The sequence below is a fragment of the Triturus cristatus genome, chromosome 1_2 (genome assembly GCF_964204655.1).
Source record: "Triturus cristatus chromosome 1_2, aTriCri1.1, whole genome shotgun sequence".
NCBI lineage: Eukaryota > Metazoa > Chordata > Amphibia > Caudata > Salamandridae > Triturus > Triturus cristatus.
The window spans coordinates 909439149-909465145 of NC_140580.1; the positions used below are offsets into that span (position 1 = coordinate 909439149).

The 25997-nt window shown below is 45.6% G+C and overlaps 1 protein-coding gene across 5 annotated transcripts in view; it reads right to left on the bottom strand.

The window, feature by feature from the left end:
* Positions 1–9990: 9990 nt before the first annotated feature.
* Positions 9991–25997, bottom strand: part of AGRN (agrin) — a 726538-nt gene continuing 710531 nt past the window's right edge. For 3 of the 5 annotated variants that reach the window (XM_085609658.1, XM_085609657.1, XM_085609663.1), the window contains 4 exons: positions 20684–20716; positions 18583–18807; positions 16313–16416; positions 12974–14652 (listed from right to left, as the gene is read on the bottom strand). In XM_085609658.1, coding sequence (XP_085465784.1) covers positions 14495–14652; positions 16313–16416; positions 18583–18807; positions 20684–20716 — 520 coding nt within the window. In that variant the 3' untranslated portion in view covers positions 12974–14494. Of the gene's footprint in view, positions 14653–16312; positions 16417–18582; positions 18808–20683; positions 20717–25997 lie in introns of all 5 variants that reach the window. The other 2 variants (XM_085609660.1, XM_085609659.1) reach the window with 1 other exon arrangement.

Below are 25997 nucleotides of genomic sequence, written 5' to 3' on the forward strand. Positions count from 1 at the left end.
ACTATGCAACCCAATGCAGGGTGTCGTAACATACACATTATACATTGACAATAAATCATGTACATGTGTAAATCAATGTACAAGATGAGTAACAATAGTCCGTGAGGGTTACAAGCAGGGGCGTAACAGGCCCCCGCAGCCCCCGCAGTGCGGAGGGGCCCCCGAGCTGCAGGGGGACCCCTCAGCACAGTACTAGTCCGAGAGCTCGAGTGGGGGGCGGCGAGGAGGGTAGAGCGAGTGGACACACCCTGAAATGAGCCGGGTGGAGAGGACAAGAGGCAGAGACAGATCGGGGGTGAAGCCTTGGAGGGGAGAAAAGGATGGGAAAGTCTGAGAGGGGAGAGGAGGTGATGGTGAAAGAGACAGACTGGGGAGGGTGATCAGTGAACAGAAGGCAGGTAAGAGAGGTCCCGAAGAGCATGAAGGAGTTGATTGACGTAGAACGAGAAGGGAAAGAGAGGCGAGGAGAGAGAGGTGGAGAGGAGACAGCAACGCAGAGAGAGAGAGGGAGCAGCCGCTCATTACAGAAGTCACTGTAATTGTATTTATATAGCGCTTACTACCCCTGACGAGGCCCCGAAGAAGGAGATCGGGGGAGAGAGAATAAAAATAGATACTTAGGAAAGATGTGCAGAGAAAGTGAAGAGTGTTGTAGAAATGACAGAGAGAAAAATAAAGGTCGACACCCGAGAGCAGATAAAGGAGAAACAGTTAGAAGAGATGGCACTGATGAGAGAGTGTACAAGACGAAGAAAGAGATGGGGAATAAGACTACAGATAGAGGGAATGACATAAAAGATTGCAAGAGCGAGGGCACCGAAGACTTGGGATGGGGAGAGAACAAGGAGAAGTGAGGGACTCAGAAAGAGAGACGGAGAGGGATGGATGGAGACAAACAGGGAGTGTGAGAGGAAGTGATCGAGAAAAAGACGAGTGAGTACAGGGTTGGTGGAGGAGACAGACTAGAGGGAGTGATGAACAGAGAGAGGCAGTGACAGAGAAAGAGAATGATGGGGACAGGAGTGGACATAAGTGATAGAGAAGAGACCTTTGTGTGGTCGAGAACGGAAGGAAAGAGTGCAAGAGATAAAGATAAAAGGGGAAGGAAACGACAAAGCAAGAAACAGGGAAGAGAGGGTGATTAAAAGGAAGTGATGGAGAGACTCGAAGGAGATGATCTTATGGAGACACACAGGGAGGAGAGTGAGTGACAAAGAGTGAGCAATGTGAGAGACAAAGAGGATAATATATGATGGATACACAGGGAGGAGAGTGATAAAGAGGGACAACGACAATATTGTCTGATGGAGACACGCACAGAGGAGAGTGAGTGATAGATAATGATTGATGGAGAGAGACAGCGAGGATATTTTGTGATGGAGACACACAGGAGAGTGAGTGATAGAGAGGAAGTAAAGGAGAGACTCGAAGGGCATCATCTAATGGAGACTCATAGAGAGAAGAGTGAGTGATAGAGAATGAGTGATGAGAGAGACAAAGAGGATATTATATGATGGAGATACAGGGAGTAGAGTGAGTGAAGAGAGTGAGTGATAGAGAGGAAGTGATGGAGACAGACACAGAGGAGATTGTCTGATGGTGTCACGCAGGGAGGAGAGTGAGTGATAGAGCAACAGAGTGATGGAGGGAGAGAGACAATGTGGATCTTGTATGATGAAGAAATACAGGGAGGAGAGTGAGTGATAGAGAATGAGTGATGAGGGAGACAAAGAGGATATTATATGATGGAGACACTGTGTGGAGACTGAGTGAAGAGAGGGAGTGGTGAATAGAGATAAGGGCAATATTATATGAAGGAGACACACACAAAGGAGAGTGAGTGATAAAGAATGAGTGATGGAGACAGTGAGGATATTGTGTGATGGAGACACACACAGAGGAGAGTGAGTGATAGAGAATGAGTGATGAGCGAGACAAAGAGGATATTATATGATGGAGACACAGGGAGGAGAGTGAGTGATAGAGAGGTAGTGATGGAGACAGACACAGAGGAGAATGTCTGGAGACATGCAGGGAGGAGACTGAGTAATGAGAGGGAGTGATGAATAGAGAGACAACGACAATATTGTGTGATGGAGACACACAGAGAGTGATTGATAGAGAGGATGAGATGGAGAGAGACTTGAAGAAGATAATCTGATGGAGACACACAGGGAGGAGAGTGAGTGGTAAAGAGTGATGGGGAGAGAGAGACCACGAGGATATTGTATGATGGAGACACACACAGAGGAGAGTGAGTGATAGAGAATGAGTGATGAGAGATACAAAGTGGATATTATATGATGAAGACACAGGGAGGTGAGTGAAGAGAGTGAGTAATAGAGAGGAAGAGTTGGAGATACACACAGATGAGATTGTCTGATGGAGACACGCAGGGAAGAGAGTGAGTGAAAGAGTAACAGAGTGAAGGAGGGAGAGAGACATGTTATTGTGTGATTGAGACACACAGGGAGGAGAGTGAGTGATAGAGAATGAGTGATGGAGACAGTGAGGATATTGTGTGATGGAGACATACACAGAGGAGAGTGAGTGATAGAGAATGAGTGATGAGCGAGACAAAGAGGATATTATATGATGGAGACACAGGGAGGAGAGTGAGTGATAGAGAGGTAGTGATGGAGACAGACACAGAGGAGAATGTCTGGAGACACGCAGGGAGGAGACTGAGTAATGAGAGGGAGTGATGGATAGAGAGACAACGACAATATTGTGTGATGGAGACACACAGAGAGTGATTGATAGAGAGGATGAGATGGAGAGAGACTTGAAGAAGATAATCTGATGGAGACACACAGGGAGGAGAGTGAGTGGTAAAGAGTGATGGGGAGAGAGAGACCACGAGGATATTGTATGATGGAGACACACACAGAGGAGAGTGAGTGATAGAGAATGAGTGATGAGAGATACAAAGTGGATATTATATGATGAAGACACAGGGAGGTGAGTGAAGAGAGTGAGTAATAGAGAGGAAGAGTTGGAGATACACACAGATGAGATTGTCTGATGGAGACACGCAGGGAAGAGAGTGAGTGAAAGAGTAACAGAGTGAAGGAGGGAGAGAGACATGTTATTGTGTGATTGAGACACACAGGGAGGAGAGTGAGTGATAGAGAATGAGTGATGAGGGAGACAAAGAGGACATTATATGATTGAGACACAGGGGGGAGAGGGAGTGATGAATAGAGACAACAACAATATTATATGATTGAGACACACACAGAGGAGAGTGAGTAATAGAGAATGAGTGATGGAGAGAGACAGGATATTGTGTGATGGAGACACAAACAGACGAGTGTGAGTGATGCGGTGAAGTGATGGAAATACACACAGATGAGATTGTCTGATGGAGACACGTAGGGAGGAGAGTGAGTGATAGAACAACAGAGTGAAGGAGGGAGAGAGACAGGTTATTGTGTGATTGAGACACACAGGGAGGAGAGTGAGTGATAGAGAATGAGTGATGAGGGAGACAAAGAGGATATTATATGATTGAGACACAGGGGGGAAGAGGGTGTGATGAATAGAGACAACAACAATATTATATGATTGAGATGCACACAGAGGAGAGTGGGTGATGGAGAATGAGTGATGGAGAGAGACAGGATATTGTCTGATGGAGACACAAACAGAAGAGATTGAGTGATAGAGAGAGAAAGTGATAGAGAGAGTCTCAAAGGGCATAATTTGTCACCTGAACCCACAGACCACAACCCTTGAAGAAGCACCGACAGCCTCGGAAGCAGACCTGCGGACAGTGGAGTAGGCAGACCTTTTGCCTCCCCCCCCCCCCTCCCCCCAAGACATGTACCCTGTGGAATTCCTACATGAATAGGTCAACCGGAGGGGCCCCTTCCACGTATCCTGCAGGGGGGCCCCCTCAAGTTTCGTTACGCCACTGCTGCGGGTCCCTGAGGAGAGGTGTCGTTGTGAATCCACTTCGCGCTGTGGGACAGTAGCCGAGTGATTCCTGTGTCCTGGAGCCAGATATTAGAGCTCTTTTTTCGCTCCGCTGTCAGCCAGTGAGTATACTGTAGTAGACAGTACTTTTGTTGAAGGGGTTAGTGTGGGGCTGAGCCTATCTCTTCTCTTGTCTATCAGGATTAATGTGGACCCTTCATGCACATACTGACTTCAAGCTATTTGGACTCTACTTGGAAATGGCCATCCATCCCCAATCCATACTGGTTTCTGTGGAAGCCAGCCTGCTCATTCCTGAAACTCTATTACCTACAATTCCCTGCTCACTGCTTCACCTCCACCCCTGCAGGCCAAGGATAGGTGGAGGAATCCAACTCAGCTGTGGCTGGCTGCTGCTAGCCTGCTCACACCTGATGCATGTAATTACCGTGAGCTCTTTTTAAGCCCTAGCTCCTTTCAGTCCCGGGTTGGTCATTATAGCTGTGCACCAATGGGATCAACCCCTGTTTCCTGAGCTTTTGATATCCTTGTTTCCAGTGTTTCCTGAGCTTTAGATATTTCTTGTTCCTAAATTAGCACTGCCTGCAGTGCTACCTTGATTCCTGAGCTTTATCTCAATTCTAGTTCCTGCTCCAGCACGGCCTTCAGTGCTACTTTGTTTTCTTGATTCCTGAACCAGCACTATTCTACTATACCCTTGTAGTCTCCCCTTCTGTATATCCTTTTACACTCTCTGCCTTTCTTCCCATTTCCTTGGTTCCAGTTCCTAGTTTGCTGTCTTTCTATTCCAACTGTCTTGCTTCTATTACCTCGTATGTTTGTTACTTGCTTTCTGCCAAGTGTGCCCGGTGATTTCCTTCCTTTCCTGTTAAGCACTCCTGCTTCCTAGCTCCTTGTCTATCGTGCTTGTGTTTAGTTCTACCCCTTTGCTGTTACTGCCTTGCGTGCTCCTGTTTGAGCGCCAGGATCGGTGGGCACAGCTGACAACCAAGGTGGTGTTTCTTGTTTGCTGTGAGTATTGTCTTTGAGTTACATTTATATCATCACCATAGGTATCGGATCCACAGACTCTGCCTTTGCATACATATCCTATATGTGGTTATTTGTAGTCAGTATCTGTAACTGCAATTGTGGGTGAGGAAGTTACTGAGCTTCACTCTTACCGTATGCAGCTTCAGAGTGCTTTACCCCACATTCCCTTTATTGTTAATGTTGTTTTATATATATATGTCTTGCACATCCGTCCTGGGTATAGTTATTCTGAATGCTAAATACCCTCCTGAGTGCCTGTTCTTTTCAAGTTCTAGCTACCTTGTTCCTTTGTGTAGACTTCCCCTTTGGATCCCTTTTCTCCTCGGACTTACTGTGTGATCCTGGGCAGTACTGTGCTCCTCTTTCTGCTTACATTTCCTACCCAGTCACCAGTCCTTGTCAAAGTCCCTGACTGTGTCCTGGACACTCCGACACCCAGCACCCGAACTCAGTGAAACATGGACTCATGGGGAAAATTTGTTTTTGATAACCAAATATCGTCAACTTTGTTTTTTGGGAATCCTAGATTATTTATTGTGAGTGCTAGGTTTTACAGGTTATGAAGATTGTTTATTCACATTCTTACCAGCGTCAGCTTAAAGCCACAGAATTGTCCCCCCTGACACCCTAAGTCAATGAGGAGCTTGAACAAAGTGAAAATAATTATTTCTAAATGTCGTTTACGATTTTAGGGAAATTGCTCCTGTGAAACATTCTTTGTTTACAGCTAGCTCGTTTATGGTTTGCATAAAAATCTAACTTCTGCAATTACTTTGGAGCATCAGACCCCACATGATTTGAGTGTAATTAACAGTACGTCAAAGGCACGGGTTCACCTCAAAATCATTTCTTGCTGCAAATAGCAGGTGCTTCTTGCTCAAAAATTTGGTATTCAATGTATTGACCGTGGAAGGATGAAAGGCTAAGTAGGCCAGGCGTGATTTGAAGATGTGACTGCAAAGTTAAATACATGCCACTGGAGTGGACGCATTAACACAAGAAGCCAAAGAACTGGAACAAATATTATTCTGATTTCCAAACCTGCTACCATCTCCTGGAAGGGTCCCACTAGACCAAGCCATCACTGGAAAATCAAACGTTAAAAGGGCCCAAGCTCATTATGCTTTTGAGTGCAATAGGACGTGCAGCCTTGATGACAGCGTCCACCAGGAAGTGACTGCCAGCACTGCTTGCCCGGCGCCTGGAGGAAATGCCTCACAGGGGCCTCTCAGTGTTCCAACAACATAACATGGCTCGGCTGCAGCCTCGGGCTTTAGAGCGGGTCCACTGCCACAGGAATGCTACAGGGTCCATCCCAGCTTCTTCCTCAGGCCCTACAGCAAACACTCCTGGACACAGGCTTTAGAGCGGGTCCACTACCACAGGAATGCTACAGGGTCCATCCCAGCTTCTTCCTCAGGCACTACCGCAAACACTCCTGGACACAGGCTTTAGAGCGGGTCCACTACCACAGGAATGCTACAGGGTCTATCCCAGCTTCTTCCTCAGGCCCTACTGTAAACACTCCTGGACACAGGCTTTAGAGCGGGTCCACTACCACAGGAATGCTACAGGGTCCATCCCAGCTTCTTCCTCAGGCCCTACAGCAAACACTCCTGGACACAGGCTTTAGAGCGGGTCCACTACCACAGGAATGCTACAGGGTCCATCCCAGCTTCTTCCTGAGGCCCTACAGCAAACACTCCTGGACACAGGCTTTAGAGCGGGTCCACTACCACAGGAATGCTACAGGGTCTATCCCAGCTTCTTCCTCAGGCCCTACTGTAAACACTCCTGGACACAGGCTTTAGAGCGGGTCCACTACCACAGGAATGCTACAGGGTCCATCCCAGCTTCTTCCTCAGGCCCTACAGCAAACACTCCTGGACACAGGCTTTAGAGCGGGTCCACTACCACAGGAATGCTACAGGGTCCATCCCAGCTTCTCCTCAGGCCCTACAGCAAACACTCCTGGACACAGGCTTTAGAGCGGGTCCACTACCACAGGAATGCTACAGGGTCCATCCCAGCTTCTCCTCAGGCCCTACAGCAAACACTCCTGGACACAGGCTTTAGAGCGGGTCCACTACCACAGGAATGCTACAGGGTCCATCCCAGCTTCTCCTCAGGCCCTACAGCAAACACTCCTGGACACAGGCTTTAGAGCGGGTCCACTACCACAGGAATGCTACAGGGTCCATCCCAGCTTCTTCCTCAGGCCCTACTGCAAACACTCCTGGACACAGGCTTTAGAGCGGGTCCACTACCACAGGAATGCTACAGGGTCCATCCCAGCTTCTTCCTCAGGCCCTACTGCAAACACTCCTGGACACATTCAGAGCAAGCAGAGCCATTAAACGTACCCACCATCTAAATCCAAGACGCCGTCCAATCTGTCGGTGAAAGGGCCTTTGTTCACTAATGGGCGCTTTTAACGTGCATTCTTCAGCACACTTGCATTTTATGTAATTCGGATTTGATAATATAATGACTGTAAATCATCAAATAGTGAAAGCGTACTAGTTCAACACATTTGAATCAACCAATGCTACTTCTCTGGTCCAACAATAGAACAGAACACAGTAGATGCACCAACACAACTATTGTAACAAACAGTGGAAAGGGCACAAAATGTGGGTCCCAGCAGTACCACATACAACCAGAATGCCAAAACACCTCAAAGATAGCCCAAACACGAGTAAACAGAGCTGAATCAGGATATCCGCACCTCTGGCAGCCAGCAGAACAAAAAACACAAGGCACAACAAAATGCCACTCACAAGCAACACAGCGCCAAAGAACACACGGGTGGCATGGCGGTGCACTCACCTTTAACACCCGATTCATTACTTGCTTGTAATATCGTGGAGTGGTTGGAAAGAGGTCACTGTCTCACCTTTAATAGTGTTAACACACTTGAACAAAAAAACGCAAATACAACAGAACGTGTAGATGCACTAACAAGCAATTTAAAAGCAACCAGTGAAGCGCCAAGGACCGCATATATGACAAAGTGGCACTCGCAAATAACACTGAACACGAGAAGTTCGTACATACCAGTAATCTGTGACATGACACACATCTAAACCAATACCGTAGCATGCAGTGCGAACAGCGCAGTGAAAAAATAATCTAAAGATAGCAAGACATCTCTCTCTGGCGGTATTGAAGAGCAACAAAACGCAATATTCAAATTAATTAACAAAGTGACAACCAACAACCACTAAAGCCCCCATCACGTCTTTGTGCAAGAAAGCGATCGAGAAGTTTTTTGCCAGCAAAGGTTTCACAGTACGCAAATTGTTCGCAATTGTTCAGGCGAAACTGTTCGAGACTTCGAAGCTCAATTCACCAAGTGAGAAAACGATAACCCTTGACCAAATATCTGAATATCTTCTACATTTGATTTTACCCGACCTTAGCTTTTAAGACCTGGTTCACCAATGCTTACTTTTAGAATGAAAGAAGATGACGTTTCTGTTTTAAAAAATGTATTATTCACATAACTCTTGAACTTCTGTGGTGCACCCTTATCTTCCAATGAGAACGTTTTAGCTTCTTCTGCTTAGAAAGAGGCCCAAGCTCAGAAGCAGAACACTTCTGCAAGAGGTTACATTTTAACTGGCATGTTGGCTGTAAAGGAACCCTGTTTTTACAACAGAGAGCGCTCACCCTTATGAAATCTGGTTTAGAGTCTAGACGCACAAAAGATCATGTTAAGTTAGTTCTGTGGGGTGCGGGTTGAAGTGTGACCCATCCAGTTGCAGGAGTTCCTAATACAGCTCAATATGAGGTATCAATAGTACAGTGATGACAAGGGGGACATCAACCTCACGCAACACAACTCACTCCAGTGGTGCTCCTCACATCCCACGTGTTCCCTCGGTGTTCTACCCACGCTGTTTGCTCTACTAAAGATCTTCCATATTTATAACCTCCAAACACATCTTGTGGCTCATGGTCTTGATGGAGTGATAGAAGTTTCCATCATGGACGGCTTCTTAGGATTTCTTCTACCCTTCATGTTATCTGCCAAGCATGTCGGTCTTCACTGCATGAGTCTACGCATTCAAGGCCACTTCAGCATTTATGTTTTTTCACCGTACCTCTTTGGATTTAACCAGGACAGGTCTTCCGGCTCCCTGCAAGCGTCCCAACTTCACCTTCAAATTTGATAAGTGGACACATTCCTTTACCACCCACAGGGCCGGACTGGGAACCAAAACCAGCCCTGGTAAAGTACTCGGCCGACCCCCGGGGGAATTGGGGATGTGGCCGAGCTGTTTGCCATGGCCGGTTTCAGCCGATTTCGTTACAGCGGCCTATATTACAGCTATGCTGCAAAAACGGCTAGGTAACAAAATCAGCACCAGGGGCCCAAAACCGGCCCCCAACCCTTGCGGCCCACCAGGGAAATGCCCGGTGCCCGCTGCGGCCAGTGCGGCCCTGACCACCCACCTGTGTTTCCTATAATTTAGGAAATAACCACATGGTCATACACTGAGCAAGGTTGCCAAGATGACCGTAAATATACACTAAGTTAAAGGTAAGCTTTTTTACTAGGTTCCCAAACATATCATATCAGAACATTCAAAATGTGTCAAAAATCTTGAGTTATACCTTCCCCTTCTAGATACACTCACCAAAAACAATCATTTAAAAAAAGTTCTGAAAACGTTGGGACAGTTTCTAAGGTCTATGAGATACTTAAGGACAGGATTTAAAAACAAAATATTATAAACTTGAATAAAAAAGCAAGTTTGATTGGCGGAATAAGGCGTGGTGTCTGCAGCGCCAGCATGGAGAAGTTGTGTAAGAGGAGGACCAGCAAAAGTTCCTGTAACAAGAACCAGCCTTCCACAAGAGGGTCCTCTTAAAGCTTGTGGATCAACAGTGTATCGACTGCAGGAAGGAACAGGCAATCAGCAGTCCCTCTGAATCACAACCATCGTCTGTGGTGCACAACAAGACACAGTCAACAGATAGACACAAGAAAGAGGAGGAGACCCAAGTGCTTGGTTTTTTTTAAGGTTTTACAACTTTATTTCATGGTGATTGGGACTGGACAAAAAGACACAAGTAATAAAGTTAGTCATGGTTATAACATGCCAATGGGATGCTGTACATTCATGGGTGCCATAGTCCAAGGGTCCCAAACATGTGACGTTACAGGATTCTCTTTGAAAAGATAAAGTAGGGAGGGGCCTTTCAATTACAAGGCATGAACCTCCATTAAGGTCTATGAGATTGTGAAATCATCGAGACTCCACTGAGGTCATCAAGAATGCGGTCATAGATGAAATAAAAAAGAATAATTTGGACGGGTTCTTTTTATTTTTAAGACTCCCCTCATTAATTAGCATGTTTTATCCAATCTTTAAAAAAGCCTAGAAGTATAGTTCGATTTGGGTGGGTGGGGTGGTGGGGGGGGAGTAGTGGCTTGAAATACCACAGGTAAATAAAGTTAAGATATTTTTTTGTGGGCGGGAGGGGATGCTTAAAAAATCACAACCGTTCCAACGTCTTTACAGATTGAAGGGCAGTCCCTCATTGACTTTGTGGGGTGAATGCCACAGCCCTTCAGAACTCTCATGAAACAAGGCAAAATAGCACTGACCAATAAAATATAGATCACTAATAGGTGAGGTAAACAAAAGTGTTATGTGGAATATTTTGGAATGCACTAGATATGAAAAGCAGTAAATTACCCTTCAGAATGCATGGACCTTGGACATCCAACAGTGGTCTCAGTTTATTCTGCTATAAAAACTGAAAAGTGGTTCAAATGCGTTTTGGAATCAGGAAAAGTTCAGATTAAGGCATTTCTGATCCGAATCAACACCGATTTTATGGTTTCTGTCATTAAACATCGGCAATAAAACTTGCTTCAAAGGAAAGTGAATTTGACGGAAGCAGAATGACCTATCCAAAGATTAATTAATCTCTATATTTATATATATATGTACATCCCTAACGAAGCGATTAAAACATCCCATCCAGAGTCTGGACAGAACCATTCATAATTTGAGAAGCATACTGTTAGTTTCCCTACTGCCACGCTTTCATTGTCCGCTATGAAGTCTGGATTAAGGTGCTGTTGAGATCTCACCTCCAGCTCCCTCTTCAAGGGAGTGAGTGTTTATTACATACAGCATCGAGCCATTTAAAGGCTATGTGGCATATCGTGAGTCAAAGGGTATGGGAGAGGAGTCTGGTAGCTGATGATGGAAGAATGATAGTACCTCACATACTATTGAGATCACCACTGCCCCAGATTGACTCTCCCACCCAGTGAATACAGCTTTGGTTGTATGCCCAGCAATGCCAGCTTCCTGCCATTAAGTTACTGTTCTTCAGGAGCTATTCAATGCAAACTACACATATTGCCAACTTACCACACTGAAATTATTGCTATTCAACCCATGCCATGGGTTTATTACTCTCTGCTCTCTAGGGGATATGTAAAACAACAAAGTAGTACAATGCATTACTCCTTGATTGGATCATATGGGATCAGTTACGTGATGCTCTTAGTCCCTGCTAGCCAGCTTGGTGGGATACCTACCAAGGTGTGAAATTATGGTTAATAAAGTCTCAGAAGGGGTAAGGCTGACATACTTGCTGTAAACAGCACAGCAGGCTCTGAAGCCCCTAACACCTACACTCTGTAGTAGGCCATTTACTGGAATGCCTGGTTATTCTAGGGCCTGGGTAGAGGGGTAGTCATTAGAAATATGCAGATGATTCCCGGCCAGCCTCTGCCTTGTCAATGCTCCTAAAGATGACCTCATTTCAGTCAAGGAACCAATGCCCGACCTAGTCAAATAATTTGCTTAGGGGGCAGTAACCCAAGGGAACCAGAACATACAACCTCCTGGCTGCAAAATGTGCACTCAGGTTGGAAGGGTTTCTTTTCTGTATGTCATGTCTCCTTAACCAGCTGCTTTAAAGTTGAGTGTATAAGATTGTTTTTTGAGGACCACTCTCTTAATTTTCAAAGCTTAACACATCATTCCTCTTTGAGCAGAGGCTGTCATGGATTTTATCATGTATTAGAAGTAAACAGCTGTTACGCGAGTGGATAGGAAGGCAGCTACCAACACTTTGGTGTGGTAAAGAGAAAAGTTACTCGATAGAATGCTACTCGAGCCTGGGGTCCACCCGTCCCCTTAAGTCGCTGTAGTTCTGTTCACTCCCCATCTACTAATCCAAAGTCCTCTATACATTTGTGAAACAACCAGTCTCAGGGAAATTCGAGTGGCCACTCACAAAACTTGGCATGAGAGACATAGTTTTGCTAATGAGTCCAGCATTAACCAGATGATGAGCTAGAAAGACGAAAGACACCATTGTTTTTTCGGAAAGGTGGATAGCGCTGACCCTGCAATTAAGCATTTTTGCCTGTTCTGTGGAATTATCTGCAGGCATGCCAGAGAGCTCACATCCCCGATGAATCAGGCACTTCACATACAGTCAACCACACATGCTGTGGGCAGAGCCAGGGCAGCATGTACTCATTTTAAGTGTATGGAGGTGTACACCTTCTTCCACTGCCCCACAAAACAGACTACTACAATCGTATTCTAAGCTTGGGAAGATTTTAAAATATCTATGCTTGTAAGTCTGTCTCTAGAAAATCCAGATCGAAACTCTAGAAAACAGATCTGAAGTGTTCAAAAAATAAGTATGCAGTGGATTTTTATCACATTACTCAGAAAAGTGCCAGAAAACGGTAAAAGGTCTGCACAACTCTGTTGCACTGATATTACTATAACATGACTGCTGGCAGTGCAGGTTTGTCTGATCCTCGCAGATGGAAGAAAAGTTGCAGGCTGAACTGTAGGACATGCAGTCCGTGTACATGGGATTCTAATGTACATGCTTTGCCGGGCTGCAGATCAAGCACGTTTATTTTCCTAAAAAAGCAAAGCTTCTTAATCTTCTGCATGACCACAAACAACCATGGTTGGCCCAACTGCGAAATGCTCAGGATTACAAAAACAAAGGCAAATAGATTCAAGTTTATTTTTTTCGAACTGCATTTCAAAGTAAAAAAACAAAACAAAAAACAGTTAAGGTGTTACGACTGGGGCTTGTTTAATTCTGGCTAAAACCAATCTCTAGGTAAAAAAGTAAAACAAAAATGTAAAACGCCATGCTAGCCACAGCTCAGGTATATGGAAAAATTTACATGATGAGGTCAGCCCGAGAATGTGTCTTTCTCAAGCCAAGTATGAAATGAACTAAAGACCTTGGTGCATTTGGACTGTTTGTGTGTGCGTGTATGTGTATGCATGGATATATACTGCATTATATATACCTATAAATATATAAAATATGTACACATATCCAAACCTCCTACCCAGTGTTACAGTACAGTCTTCAGAGCAGTTTAAAAGGAATGCTTTTGCGTCAAATCAATCATACCAACAGTAAAAACAAATACTTTTGAGTAAGGGAAGAGGGGGCGGGGGTAGGGGCCACAGAGAAAGGCGCAGAAGAACGGGAGGAGTAAAGATAAACACAGGTGGGGTTTGAAAAGGTTATTTGCCTCCAAAAAGAAATATTTAAAAACCAACTTGTCTCGAATCCCGAAAATAACATCGCCAGATGGGGTTTTGGTAAACAAATGGCGGAAGCTGCATACGCGAGGAAGCGCGCTGCCCCAGTCAGAATGTGGAGGTCCAAGCTACGTAGCGATTTCAGTGTATACATGCACAGACGCCATGTAAACTGGTGATGGAGGGAGGACAAACTGACGTGTCCATTATCGTGGTGCAACAAAGAATGCTAGCGTGGGTCACACAGCCCTTCAAGCGTGCACATGGCAGCGGCACGCTACGTGAACTGTGAGGACCTCAGTATAGTCAGTCACTAGGAAGCATTTGTCACGGACAGAGGTCACGGCTGAACCAGATTTTTCCCATATTTCTGAGCAACCGCCCTTTGCCGTGAACCCACCACATGACGCAGAACAAAACCAGAATGCAGGAGACTGTGGTGGACAAGAGGGGGAGGGGGTTTCACTATGTAAATAACTTAGTCAATGTCTGGGGAGCTGGGTGTTCCATTTTCTACTAAACATCTCCCATAAGTTGACATGGAAAAGAAGAACATCTGTCAGCAGCCGCCATCTTGTGGCATTTCCAGAGCCTGGGAACAAGGTCTGGACCATAAACCCCCTCTTCATACATTCTATAAGGCCATATCCAGTGCAGGTGCATACATCGCAAGGGGTCTGCTCTGTTTCAGTGCAACTCCTCCATGCCCCTTCCAAGCGCCTCCCTCTCTAGTTTCTTGTGGTATTTCTTTCTTTTTTGCAACAGCAGAATTGGTCCAACTTGAAATAGAAACAACCGAACAAAGGAAAAACATAAATGAGGAACTCCGGGCCCTTTCTCTCCCCCTCACAAAATATAAAAAGCCATACATTTACAAAAATAGAAAAAAAACAGCAACGGGAAGAGGGGGAGATGGGGGCGGACACAGCACCAGTGGAGGAATGGTAAGTAATGTCCATGGATTATTTGGCAGAGTAGTGTAATATTGTGGGTTTGTTTAAGGCGTCCTCCACCAAGTGCAGCTCCTGCTGGTCCACCAGCACATCCCGCATGCAGCCAATGAAGCCGGTGCTGTACGCCTTCGGCAGCTTGTACGACACGCTCAGCTTCTCCATTCCACCTGCAAGGCATTGAAACAAACAGATGTTAAGCGGAAGATGAAGAAACATCCTCAACAGGTGCCAAGAACAGTAAGTAGCGCTGCAATGCTCTTGACGAGCAGCTTCTGGTAGAACAAGCATGTGTAATGCTATAGGTCTCCTATTGAGAGTTTGAGCCATTGGCATTGCAAATGACAATGACTTTTTATGTATGTGTTGTTTTTAAAATAGATAAATATAATAAAATGCAAATGTGTGCAATAACATTTTTAAAAAGCGTTAGGAGAGAGAGTGTCCTGCCTGCAACAGCAGGCAGGACAAAACTATTAGAGGAAATAGTGCTCAGAGGCTGTAATTAAAGCCTACCAAGCAACAACACAAGTTACAGGGGGTGTTGCTATGGGAGGTTACAAAATTAGACAAGGCGGTACTAAGGATGGACTTCTAAGACTTTTGATCAATTAACAGCCTCAGTTTATAGTGGACAATGACACAGGCCAATGAAAAATGTGGGCGGGGCTTCAAGTCTCTACCTCAATGCAGCATTACTCACAGAGCAGCGCATACGCTGCCCAGGCTCGACCTAAACAGAGCTATTAAGTTGTCCTAAGCCTGATGCAAGCAATTCATCCAGTCCTGTCTCTTTAGTTCACCTTAAACAAAGTGCCTTACTGTCAGAACCTCATTCCAAGCTTCAGGGTAAAACTGAGAGGTAATACCGCCCATGAAAAGAACAGTCGTGTTGACCACAGTTTCCCCGTGTGGTCTTACCTCCACATTACGAGTGCTGCAAGTCTTAAAATCTTAAAAGAGAGGAATGCAGTAATATTGTACATGTACCCATTCTGAGTTGGAAAAGTAGGAATTTTGTGGTTTTACCATGCACTAATTTCACTAGGTTCGAAGTATGTGGAAGAAAAACACACCAGACCAGTAAGAAGTTTGCACGCTACTTATAATGTGCTAAATGGGATGCAAAATCCTGTTCACACCCGAATCTGTTTTACACCACCGCTCCGAATGAGGCCTTGACTGTTGCAGACAAAAGTAAAAGGCAGTGGATGTACACTGGTGTGAATTCTAAAGGCAAGACTGTCGGAACATCTTCTAGGGCTGTTGGCCATTATGAGATCTTTGTAGGGATGAGCTGGGGCAGAGGCCGATCCTGAAGGCTGGAAGCTGTTCTGTGGGGTCCACATTTAGGGGAAGTTCTTACAAAGTGCTGTGAATCTTCCTGGCTGCTCTGTGGCCATCCAGTGAGAATAATTTCGCTAAATTGTTCCTTTTTTTACTTTCAAAGGGTACGGACTAAGCAATCTTACACAACACAAACAAATGTCTTGAAGATGGGGAAATTAACAAATGCATGATGAAGCCTAGGCAGCACTATTTAGATGACTAGTTAAGCAAAAAAAGAGCGACATATTTAGGGTTTTAACATTTTTGTGCTTAATATAAATGCCAGGTAGACTGTTGCGCAATAACCTTTCCAGAAAGTGTTATCAGCTACTACTGAAAGCAACGGGGACATTTGCTATGGTGCACACAAGCCTATCATAGCAGAAGTTCCAGCAGCCTTTGCTAATGGCAGATACTTGTTGCTGTTTGCAAGCATCTCTGTCCTTCTGAAGTCCCTTTTTCTCCCACTCCAGTTTTGCAAACCCCATGTGGTCCTCTTACCAAGCCAAAGGGCTCCGTCCGTGTCCAACTGCTTGGCTCCCAGGGGAGACGATCCAAAGACAGGGGCCTCATTGCCCACCTGCAGGGTACCATCTCGGTTCTCCCTAAAACAGAAAAAGACATAGCAGCTATTAACACACAGTCGTTCTGATCAGAAATCCAGGCACTGTCCTCATATATTTACTGACGTTCACCTGTGTTTTTGTAGAGCCTTGTATGTAAGTGAGGAAAATGAGGCGGTTCTGGAGAAATAGCCTCTCAGATGCTTTACCAAAGAACCTTGGACTGGAGATCACTAGCGCTTTCTGTTGGGTATGCCGACTATCCACACTACCCGCTTTTCACCATTCTCTACACAGCGATCATGAGGGCAAGGGTGATAAACTTGGGTAAAGTTTAGGTAAACTTTCTCCCGTGATTGAACCCACACGCGTTCCTCATAGTTGTGCACGGTTATGGAAACAGGTATTTGTGCTTTTCCGAGCTCACATGCACAACCCCATTCCCACTCCATCTCCCACAAAGTGCAAGCACGCACGGCTATGTCTGGTATCCTCCGGACCAGCATCTCCTATTGCACCTTCTCCGCGGTGACATCTGTTGTGGGAGGCAGAAACAACAGAGACTGGGAATTCCACCACAGTTCCCTCGCTAATACATGCATCATTGTGACACGTGATCCTCAGTGAAAAGCTCATCACACTAATTTAAGGAGCACTGACACCCTGTCAGCCCAACTTTTCAAAGCAGTCATCACCACACGCTGTGCTGTTACCAAAGACACTTCATTATCACTGGTATTCAACCCGAGGAAACCCCACTCCCCCACCTAGTCCGCCACACCCTATGTATATAAATACACCAGCCCTAAACTGGAATGTAAACAACATAGCTGAATTAACATTCCACACAGTATACAGGAGTACAGGAGAACCTGTCTGTCACAGCACATGATCTTACCAAATCTGTGGGTCTGGGCCAAAGGTGTACAAGCCTACATTCAATTCACTCCAGCAGGGCATGTTACAAACACCACCTCAACCCACACCAAGCTGACACCCTAACTTAATGCAGATCGCTTCGCGGTGCAATCCTGGAGGAAATTAATGGACATACGAGAAAGAATTAAATGGAGCAATGACTGGAGGGTGGGGTTGGTGATGGATGGGTCAGGAGTGGCCCCCGCAGTTAAGAGCGGTGAGGGAGTCAACAGAAGTCATCGTCTGTCGACTCCCCTCCACCCCAACGCTCTTACCTGCATGGGCCGCTACTGGGATGATGTGTGTGTGTGTGTGTGTGTGTGTGTGTGTGAGAGAGAGAGAGAGAGAGTGATTGATTGAACAGGATCTTACAATCACACTCTGTTAGAGATCATAGTCGAATTTCATCCTCAAGTTTGTTTCTTATGTTGTATTGAAGCATATAATGAATGATAAATAATGTGTAAACCAGATCGCACAACTATTCATGTTGTTACAGACATGTGAGTAGTGAAGGACTGTATTCAGCATGTCCTTGCAGAGCAGTATCAAGCCAGGGTCTTGAAAAATTCTGTCACAGGTTGGAGTCAGTTTTTGGGAGTTGGATCATGAGTGGTGCGAGTTGCTCATACTTAAAGTGTGAGGTCTTATAGGGCGCTGTATCACACACTACTGACAGAACACAACCCTCACGGCTTTCCAAAGGAGCTGCCCTTGTAAGGAATTCTCCCAATTCCTCTATAGATATTCCCATATTCTTACAATATGGGCTGTGTGAGGCACAGCAACAGCTTGTAGTGTGTTTTTTGGTGTTCTCCTGTGTATCTTCACCTGAAAATATTCGAATGGAATTGCTAAATACACGAAAAGGCAGCGGGATTGCAAAAGGCTTCTGTTGGCCAATTCTGAACATCTTCTCCACCTGACAGAGCACGTTTACTTGTTAATGGGGAGGGTGGAGGCCGGGCAGAGACCAGAGGTGTAGCAAGATAGTACTGGCGCCTAATTCAAACAGTGTAAATGGACCTCTCCCTCCAAGTACGAACAGTAAAAGACAGATAAGATTTGGGTGCAGCTGGCCCCTTCACACCCCTGGGACCGGTGCCACTGCACCCGCTATGATAATGATAGCTACACGCCTGTGAGACACTCTTCGCCAGTGGCCCACTGCAGCTACACTCCACAACAGTGTTTGGTTATGGCATGCAAACACAACAAGGGTTTTCAAGACATCTTTCAAATCACCAACACATCCACCGATGGGTTGTCTTATCCCAAGAATTCACTTACCTCTGGGCTTTGATCCGGACCCAATGGTTGGTGTTGACCCGAACTGAAGACCGAAGGATCACTGGCTTGGACCCAAGGTCATAGGTCATTTCCACAAAGCCATTGACAACAGCCAGGGCGATGTAGTCCGAGTGCTCCATGCCTTTTCCACTCCAGAGGATCAGGCCCTGCGTTGCTTCGGTCTTGATGCTCAGCTCGAACTGGTTCACCTTCAGGGCCTTTTCACTAAGGAAAGGAAGGAAAGCAGACATCTCAGAATAGGAGCAGAAGAGCGAGGTGGGCTGAGCTCCCAGCGGCCCAAACCAACGTGAGTCCACTATCTTAAAAACGAAGTGATGCAGGTGAGGGTCTGGTTAACTCTTCAAAGTATTCTGCAAGATGGTGAGACACAAGGGGTGGATTTCATCAGTCTGATGGGACTGGGCAGATTCCTTTACTGTCCGCTCTCTGTACTGATCCATCAAATGCTTTAAGCTGCGACTCTCAAAAAATCCTTGGACTGTCCCTACATTTCCTCTCAATGGTTTGGAACCAGAATCTAGCACCATCCTGGAGTGAAAGGTTGCAAGGCCTCGTGACACATTGTTGAATGATAGGTTACTCATTGTAAGGCGGGCGGGCGGGAGTACTGGAGGCGAGTGCTGGTGAAGGATGCTCACCAGCTGGACTACATTATGGAGCAGACTGGTAATTAACATGTTGCGTTCATAACTTCTCCAATAATACCAAGATATCAGCCCTTACCATAGAAAATAAGGAAGCCGGGTGATTCGTTTACAAAAATAAAAAGTTGCCCCTAATGTTTTTTGTGAAGGGAGGATCAATATTCCTTCAAACGCACAGCCTCGTGAGGGACTATGGAGAACGTGGCTGAGGGGAGGGAGCAAAAAAGTATGAGGCACAACATTTTAGGTAAAAATCAGTGCCTAAGTAATGACCTGTTTATTTTTTGTTATTAAATGACAAATCTTTTTTAGAAGTATTTATTTTCCCAACCAAATCATACAGAAAGAGTTACAAAATATGCAGCAAAAAAAAAATAAAAAATACTGTGCCACTTCAGTCCTCTGCAATTATCAGTCTTCTTCATAGGGGAGAGAGAGGTACGGTATAGGGTAGGGAAAATTAAACTATACAGCGCTCTGGTACAGGCTCTGTACGTGGCATTGCAACACACATGAAATACATATCTATACTCAATGCCTACCACTACAAGCTTCTAACATAAATAGTATGGAAGAGCAGGAGACAGATAGCACGTCTGGCGCCCCTTCTTATCCTGAAGCCCCTATAACCATAGTGTATCCTCTGCCAGTGATCTTGCAATGACTAATGAAACTGATTTGCAAGTGGGTGCACATAACTTTAAAGAGTTGGACATGTTTCATCACTTGCATTAACAAATAGAGTGTGTTCACATGGAAACGCTCAGATGGGACACACCAACAAATACACACACTCTGCCAGACTTTTTGTATTTCTAGAGGCCACCAATCCCTAAACTGTGTCCAAAGTCACAAAGTGCCCTCCTCCTCCGTGCCACATATATAGTATATTAGCAGGTGATGGGGCGTTCCGCTTCATCTGGACTGCTGTGCTCCCATGAATTCCACCTGCCTTCCATCTGTGCTTTAAAATGAAGACAGTGACCACCCATCCCTGCTAATCATCAGCAGCATTCACTTTGGTCTTTGGCCATTAATCGCGTGTCACTCAGTGAACAGACTAATGGAGTAGGTGGACCACAGCCGAAGTCTAGTTCAAAAATAGGCACTGGCTCGGGAAAACTTCTAAAACCCTCCCAAAAAGATTAGCGCCCACACAAACACAGAGATGAGAGGATAGTCTAATAAGATGTTCTTGGGAGGGGATGAAAGCATGAATCCCAATTTAAAGGGCAGATGATCTGAAGGAAGGGTTTCAACAAAGATATGACTTGAGCACAGTTCTAATTTTAGGCATTTTCCAGCCTGCTCTCGGTTTTGAGATTGGTGCCTTAGAAATAAAGAAAATGCTGGCAGCTGATGGAACCACAGTGAGGCTACAAGACCACAATACCAATATACCACAAGACTGTGACCCGCTCTGTGAAAAGACTTACCTGCCATCCACGGAGTCGTCCACAAAGTCAGGACTTAGAAGAGGAAAGAAAGCGGGCATGCATTGAGGACAGTTGCGAAAAGGAACACCAAGTGATGACCTTTAACAAATCAATCATTTAAGGCACACAAAGATTCTTTTGACTGTGTGCAACCCAAATCCAGACTCTAGAAACCCCACGCTAGGGTTCATTGAAACCCAAACTCGTAGCCCCCCAAACAAAGGCTTTTTTCCCCACACCTAAACTAAAACCTCGAAGTCCAAACTGAGACTGTGTGTCCTTTCTTCCAGTCCCCAAAATATAGACACCATTTCCAAGCACTACAAACACTGAGCCCCAATAAACTCAATACCCAACAATGACATTGCACAGACAATAAGCCTTTCTCGTGCTCCCCATAATACAAAATGCAGGCTCCACAAATTCTGAATCCCTCATCCTAAACTGAGTCTCTCAAAGTATTTTCCTTTAAATCTAAATTTGGCTCTGAGCTTCCACAATGCAAAACCTATCTCTTAGCCATTAATGTTGCACCAGCCCATAGCTTTGGGACCCACAAACCATTACAATAAGTTCCCACTACCCAACTTCTCCGCCTCCATACCAGACCCTGAACCTCCCAACTAAAATCACTGATTCTGACTGAGTCTCCCATACCATCAAGTATATGTTGTCAAAGCCCACCTCCGAGTGCGCACGGCACCTACTTCTGAGCATCTGTGATTCTGTGCCGCAACACACCCTTAATTCAAGCCTGGCAAACTCTGGATATGAACCTAATATTCACTAACCAATCATCCCCAAATCTGGCTCATACACTCTCAAAGAAAACTTGAAGCAACCCTTTTTAAATGTTTTGCAAATGTCAATATATTTTTCTTTTCTTCTGCGCTACCGCTTAGCCCCATGCATTTCTACCTATACGGAATTACTTTTCTCTCTTTGAGCCAACCTATAACTTTAGAGGATTACAAAGGAAGAGATTTCCACAATACACACAAAGGACATAGATCTTAGATGGGACGCTTAGCGCAAGGGAGAAAAAAAAATTGAGACATAGGGCAATTGACTGTTTTGGCAGGACCCTGGTGTTATCATTCACTGGTTCTCGTCCTATTCCAGGTCTGAGCTGATCCTGATGTGGGTTGTACCTAATGATAGCCTTGAGGCACTTCAAACTCCTGCTGAATTATTCAGGCTCAAAGAGACAGACCTGTTCCATATTAGACCGTGTGATACGTGGTAGCATTAGCTTAAGCTTTAAAGAGCCAGCCACCAAAAAATAAAAAACAGCCCCTCGCTCTCTTTAACCAAAGATGCTGCATCGCCAACAATTAAGATTCTGCAATGTCCATTCAACTTTTTCAGGAGTCTTTCTTGTTTCCATGCAATTGACCAGGATGTATCCATGTAAAGATTTTGAGGTCTAAAATAGAGGTGCCCTATCTGCTTTTTATTTTATTTAGCACTCCTCTTCTGCTCCCTCCTTATGCAGTTAATGTTATGGCGTCAACAATCCAAGCTATCCTTCTGTCTGTGTGAATTCCAGAATGAACCTCGAAGCACTTTCACCCAAGAGTCAAACCAAACTGCAACAAAAGTTCCATCTGAGTGCTCAATAGTAAATCAGAAGTTAAAACACTTTACCTAAATAATTTACCCAGCTTAATGTTCATTTGAACAAATGTATTGACGTCCTCAGCAATCCTTCCAGATAGTTTCTATGAAGGAATAGATGGAAGTCACTGGTCTGTTTCATCTAAAAACGTCCCCTTCTAAACAAAGAATGTGAGTGGGGAAAGCCGAGGGTCTCGTCGGGGTCGGACTGGCCGATAAGGCAATCTGGCAGTTTCAGAAGGCCTGGTCTGACTGGTCAGTGTGTGGGCTGGTCTTTGGCTCTTTCTGGGCCTGTTGTATGGTCTGGTGGCCCTGGTTTTATTATTGTTTCCCTGATACACTGGCAGCAATCACACACACGTGCAGCTTCCCATCCCTTTCCAAACACCTATTCAGCGTGTCTTGACAAGTTCAAAACAGCCCCAATGTGTAAACATGTGCCCTTTTTTAGATATCGGATTCCCTAATGAGGGCCCATTTTGATTTTTGTGCCCGGCCCTATTTTCTGTTATAATTGGAATCTGAATCGCATCAAATGCTCAACGGTGTGAGCACAATGCTCTTCGGTCAAGGCACTGGGCAGTTTGTTTTACAGCCATATATCAAAAGGGGGTTAGATGTTCATTAATATATTGTATGGAACAACAAACAGGTTCACTCTGCATAAAATAATGCAACAGCACAGACTTCAGAGGAAAAAATATTGAACTTTAAAGACCTACGTAACATTTTGCCTAAAGTAATAATAGACAACATGGACTGTTTATTTCATTAAAACATGAGGCAACAAAAACAAACTGCACCAAGAACTCACTGGTATTGCTAACCAACCACTGGGGGGAAAAAAGCATGCTAGTCAACGCATGTTGCTGTGGGAGACTATTTCCTTCCTTGGGGACTTTCTTTTCTAGCTATTGTTAATGCCATTCATTCAAGGAAGACTGAGAAATCTTCCTGGGTTGGTGTTGTGGCTGGTTAGGTATCCATGGAACCTACATAAGCAAGCCAGAAATGAATGGGTCTGAATGTTACAACTTCCCAACGCCCGCCCGAGCAGAGGAAAAACTTTGAAAAATGAGAATGCCATCTCCTGCCACCTTTACGAAAAAAGTGAACATAAAGTTTTGTTTGAAACTAATAACTACCATGTGACTGGTTTACATGGCCAATGAGAAAGGGAAGATGTTACCTCTGCAATGCTCGTTCCCAGTATCACTCAAGGACCCAGTCCTGCCTCACGGTGCCCCGTCACATGCAGTACCAGGCAGTCTTCCAATGTTTGTACATTTGCAGGTGGCATGCTGGGGTGAAGTGCAGGGATGAGAGGAGTGTCTGCTCTCCTTGACACAGGGAACAGTTCAGTCATACATGAGTACTAAAGCCATCCGGAATCTACTGCTCAGAATGTATTGCAAGACTTGTGCTGATGGTCCCTCTGTCTCCCATACATAGGCTCGGTCACATGCAATGGGGCTCACTAGTTCTGGTTTACATGCAGTAAGAATAGGCCTTCCTAGCTCACAGGCAGCAGATCTCGCTCCTTCTTGCTTCCGTGCAATGGGGCTAGCCCTTTGTGGCTCGCATGCATGGGACTGGCCCCTTCTTGCTCGTGTGCAGTGGGACTGGCCCCTTCTTGCTCGTGTGCAGTGGGGCTGGCCCCTTCTTGCTCGTGTGCAGTGGGGCTGGCCCCTTCTTGCTCGTGTGCAGTGGGGCTAGCCCCTTCTTGTTTGCATTCAGATGGGCTGGCCCACTTCTTGCTTGCATTCAGATGGGCTGGTCCCCTTCTTGCTTGCATGCAGATGGGCTAGCCCCCTTCTTGTTTGCATTCAGATGGGCTGGCCCCCTTCTTGTTTGCATTCAGATGGGCTGGCCCCCTTCTTGCTTGCATGCGGATGGGCTAGCCCCCTTCTTGCTTGCATGCAGATGGACTGGCCCCCTTCTTGTTTGGATTCAGATGGGCTGGCCCCTTCTTGTTTGCAGTCAGATGGGCTGGCCCCCTTCTTGCTTGCAGTCAGATGGGCTGGCCCCCTTCTTGCTTGCAGTCAGATGGGCTGGCCCCCTTCTTGCTTGCAGTCAGATGGGCTGGCCCCCTTCTTGTTTGCATGCAGATGGGCTGGCCCCTTCTTGCTCGTATTCAGATGGGCTGGCCCCCTTCTTGCTTGCATTCAGATGGGCTGGCCCCTTCGTGTTTGCATTCAGATGGGCTGGCCCCCTTCTTGCCTGCATTCAGATGGGCTGGCCCCTTTTGGCTCACATGCAGCAGCGCTGCCCCCTTATTGCTCACATGCAGCATGACTGGCTTGTTCTCGCTTGCGAGCAGTGGGGCTAGCCCCTGCTGTGTCGCACGCAGCAGGGCTAGCCCTAATTGCTTATATAAAGGGGACCTTCCCGTACCAGGTGCTGACTCTTCTACATCACATACAGGGACCCTTCTGGCTTTCATACATGGGGCTGTCCCTTGTCTGGCTCACATACAACGTAGCAGCCAGCTTTTCTCGCTCATATACAGCAAAGCTTCACCCTTTTTGGCTCTTAGACAGTTTCACCGCCCCTCTGGCTTCTATTCCATTGTACTGATCCTTCTGACGTATATAAATAGGGCCTGTCTGCCATCAGTTGCTAAATAACAAAGCAGCTAGATGTAGAAAGTAAATGCTATTAAATGAACCGTAAGGAAAACAAACAATGTAACCCAAATTGCTGTGAACATTTTAAATGGATTAGGCAGTGAAGCTGTTGGGTCTACGATGACCACCTACTTCTGGGTCATTAAGGACACTGTTTCCACTGCGCGATTGCCTAATGCATCCTGGGTGATGTAGTCTTGTTTTGTCTCCATAGAACTAATTAGACTAACACACCTGAAATCAATGATTTGTAGAAGAAAAGTTTAGGGCTGGAGACAGTGTCAGTAATGACCCTAGTTGGGGAACTCCACGGAATGAGCACTGCACACAAGCGGTGCAAGCTTCCTACACCCGATTCTAGCAGCGGCTGAGCCCATGACCAACCGGCACCGAAATATAGATTTGGGAGGTCCAGCCAGTTCGGTTTATGCACAGATCTCACTGCTGAGGGACAGGCGGTGACAACATGATGCGGGAATGGTTACTGGATTCCCTTGTTAGCCTAATCCACACTGGATGTTTAGCAAAACTGGTATTGCTCTGAATATAAAATCTGCAGTGCATGAGGCAAGCAAACTGTTGAGCTGAAGGGTCACTCCAGATTCTAATGGATATGGAACTGGTGATGGGAGATTCCCCAGAGCAAAGGATCATGAAGGCGCTTGAGGATCATAGAAAGGATTACAGAATGTATATGTCTATTACTAAGGAAAGAACAGGGCCCTCGATGTGAAAGGAAGGGTGTATGAAGACTATGAGGCCTCGACTGGATGGGAAGCACATAATGCTAGACATAGGACTGCAAATAGGGTCACTGTTGTCTGTTATGTGATGACTGATACGGGCCCTTCTTTTGTACACTGAATCAGTGATGCACATTTCTCTTCCTTCAGAGGGGGTGACTTTGACCCTGGGAAAAGGTCGTTAAGGAGTCCTCAGCTGGATCTTAAGGTTAGAAGCCTGTATCTGAGGTCCCTATTACCTCTTGTCTGCTTCCTGATACGGGATTGGCTATGGAAAACGCAATCAGCAGTACTCGTGTCTGTTGGATATGGGATTGGCTATGGAAA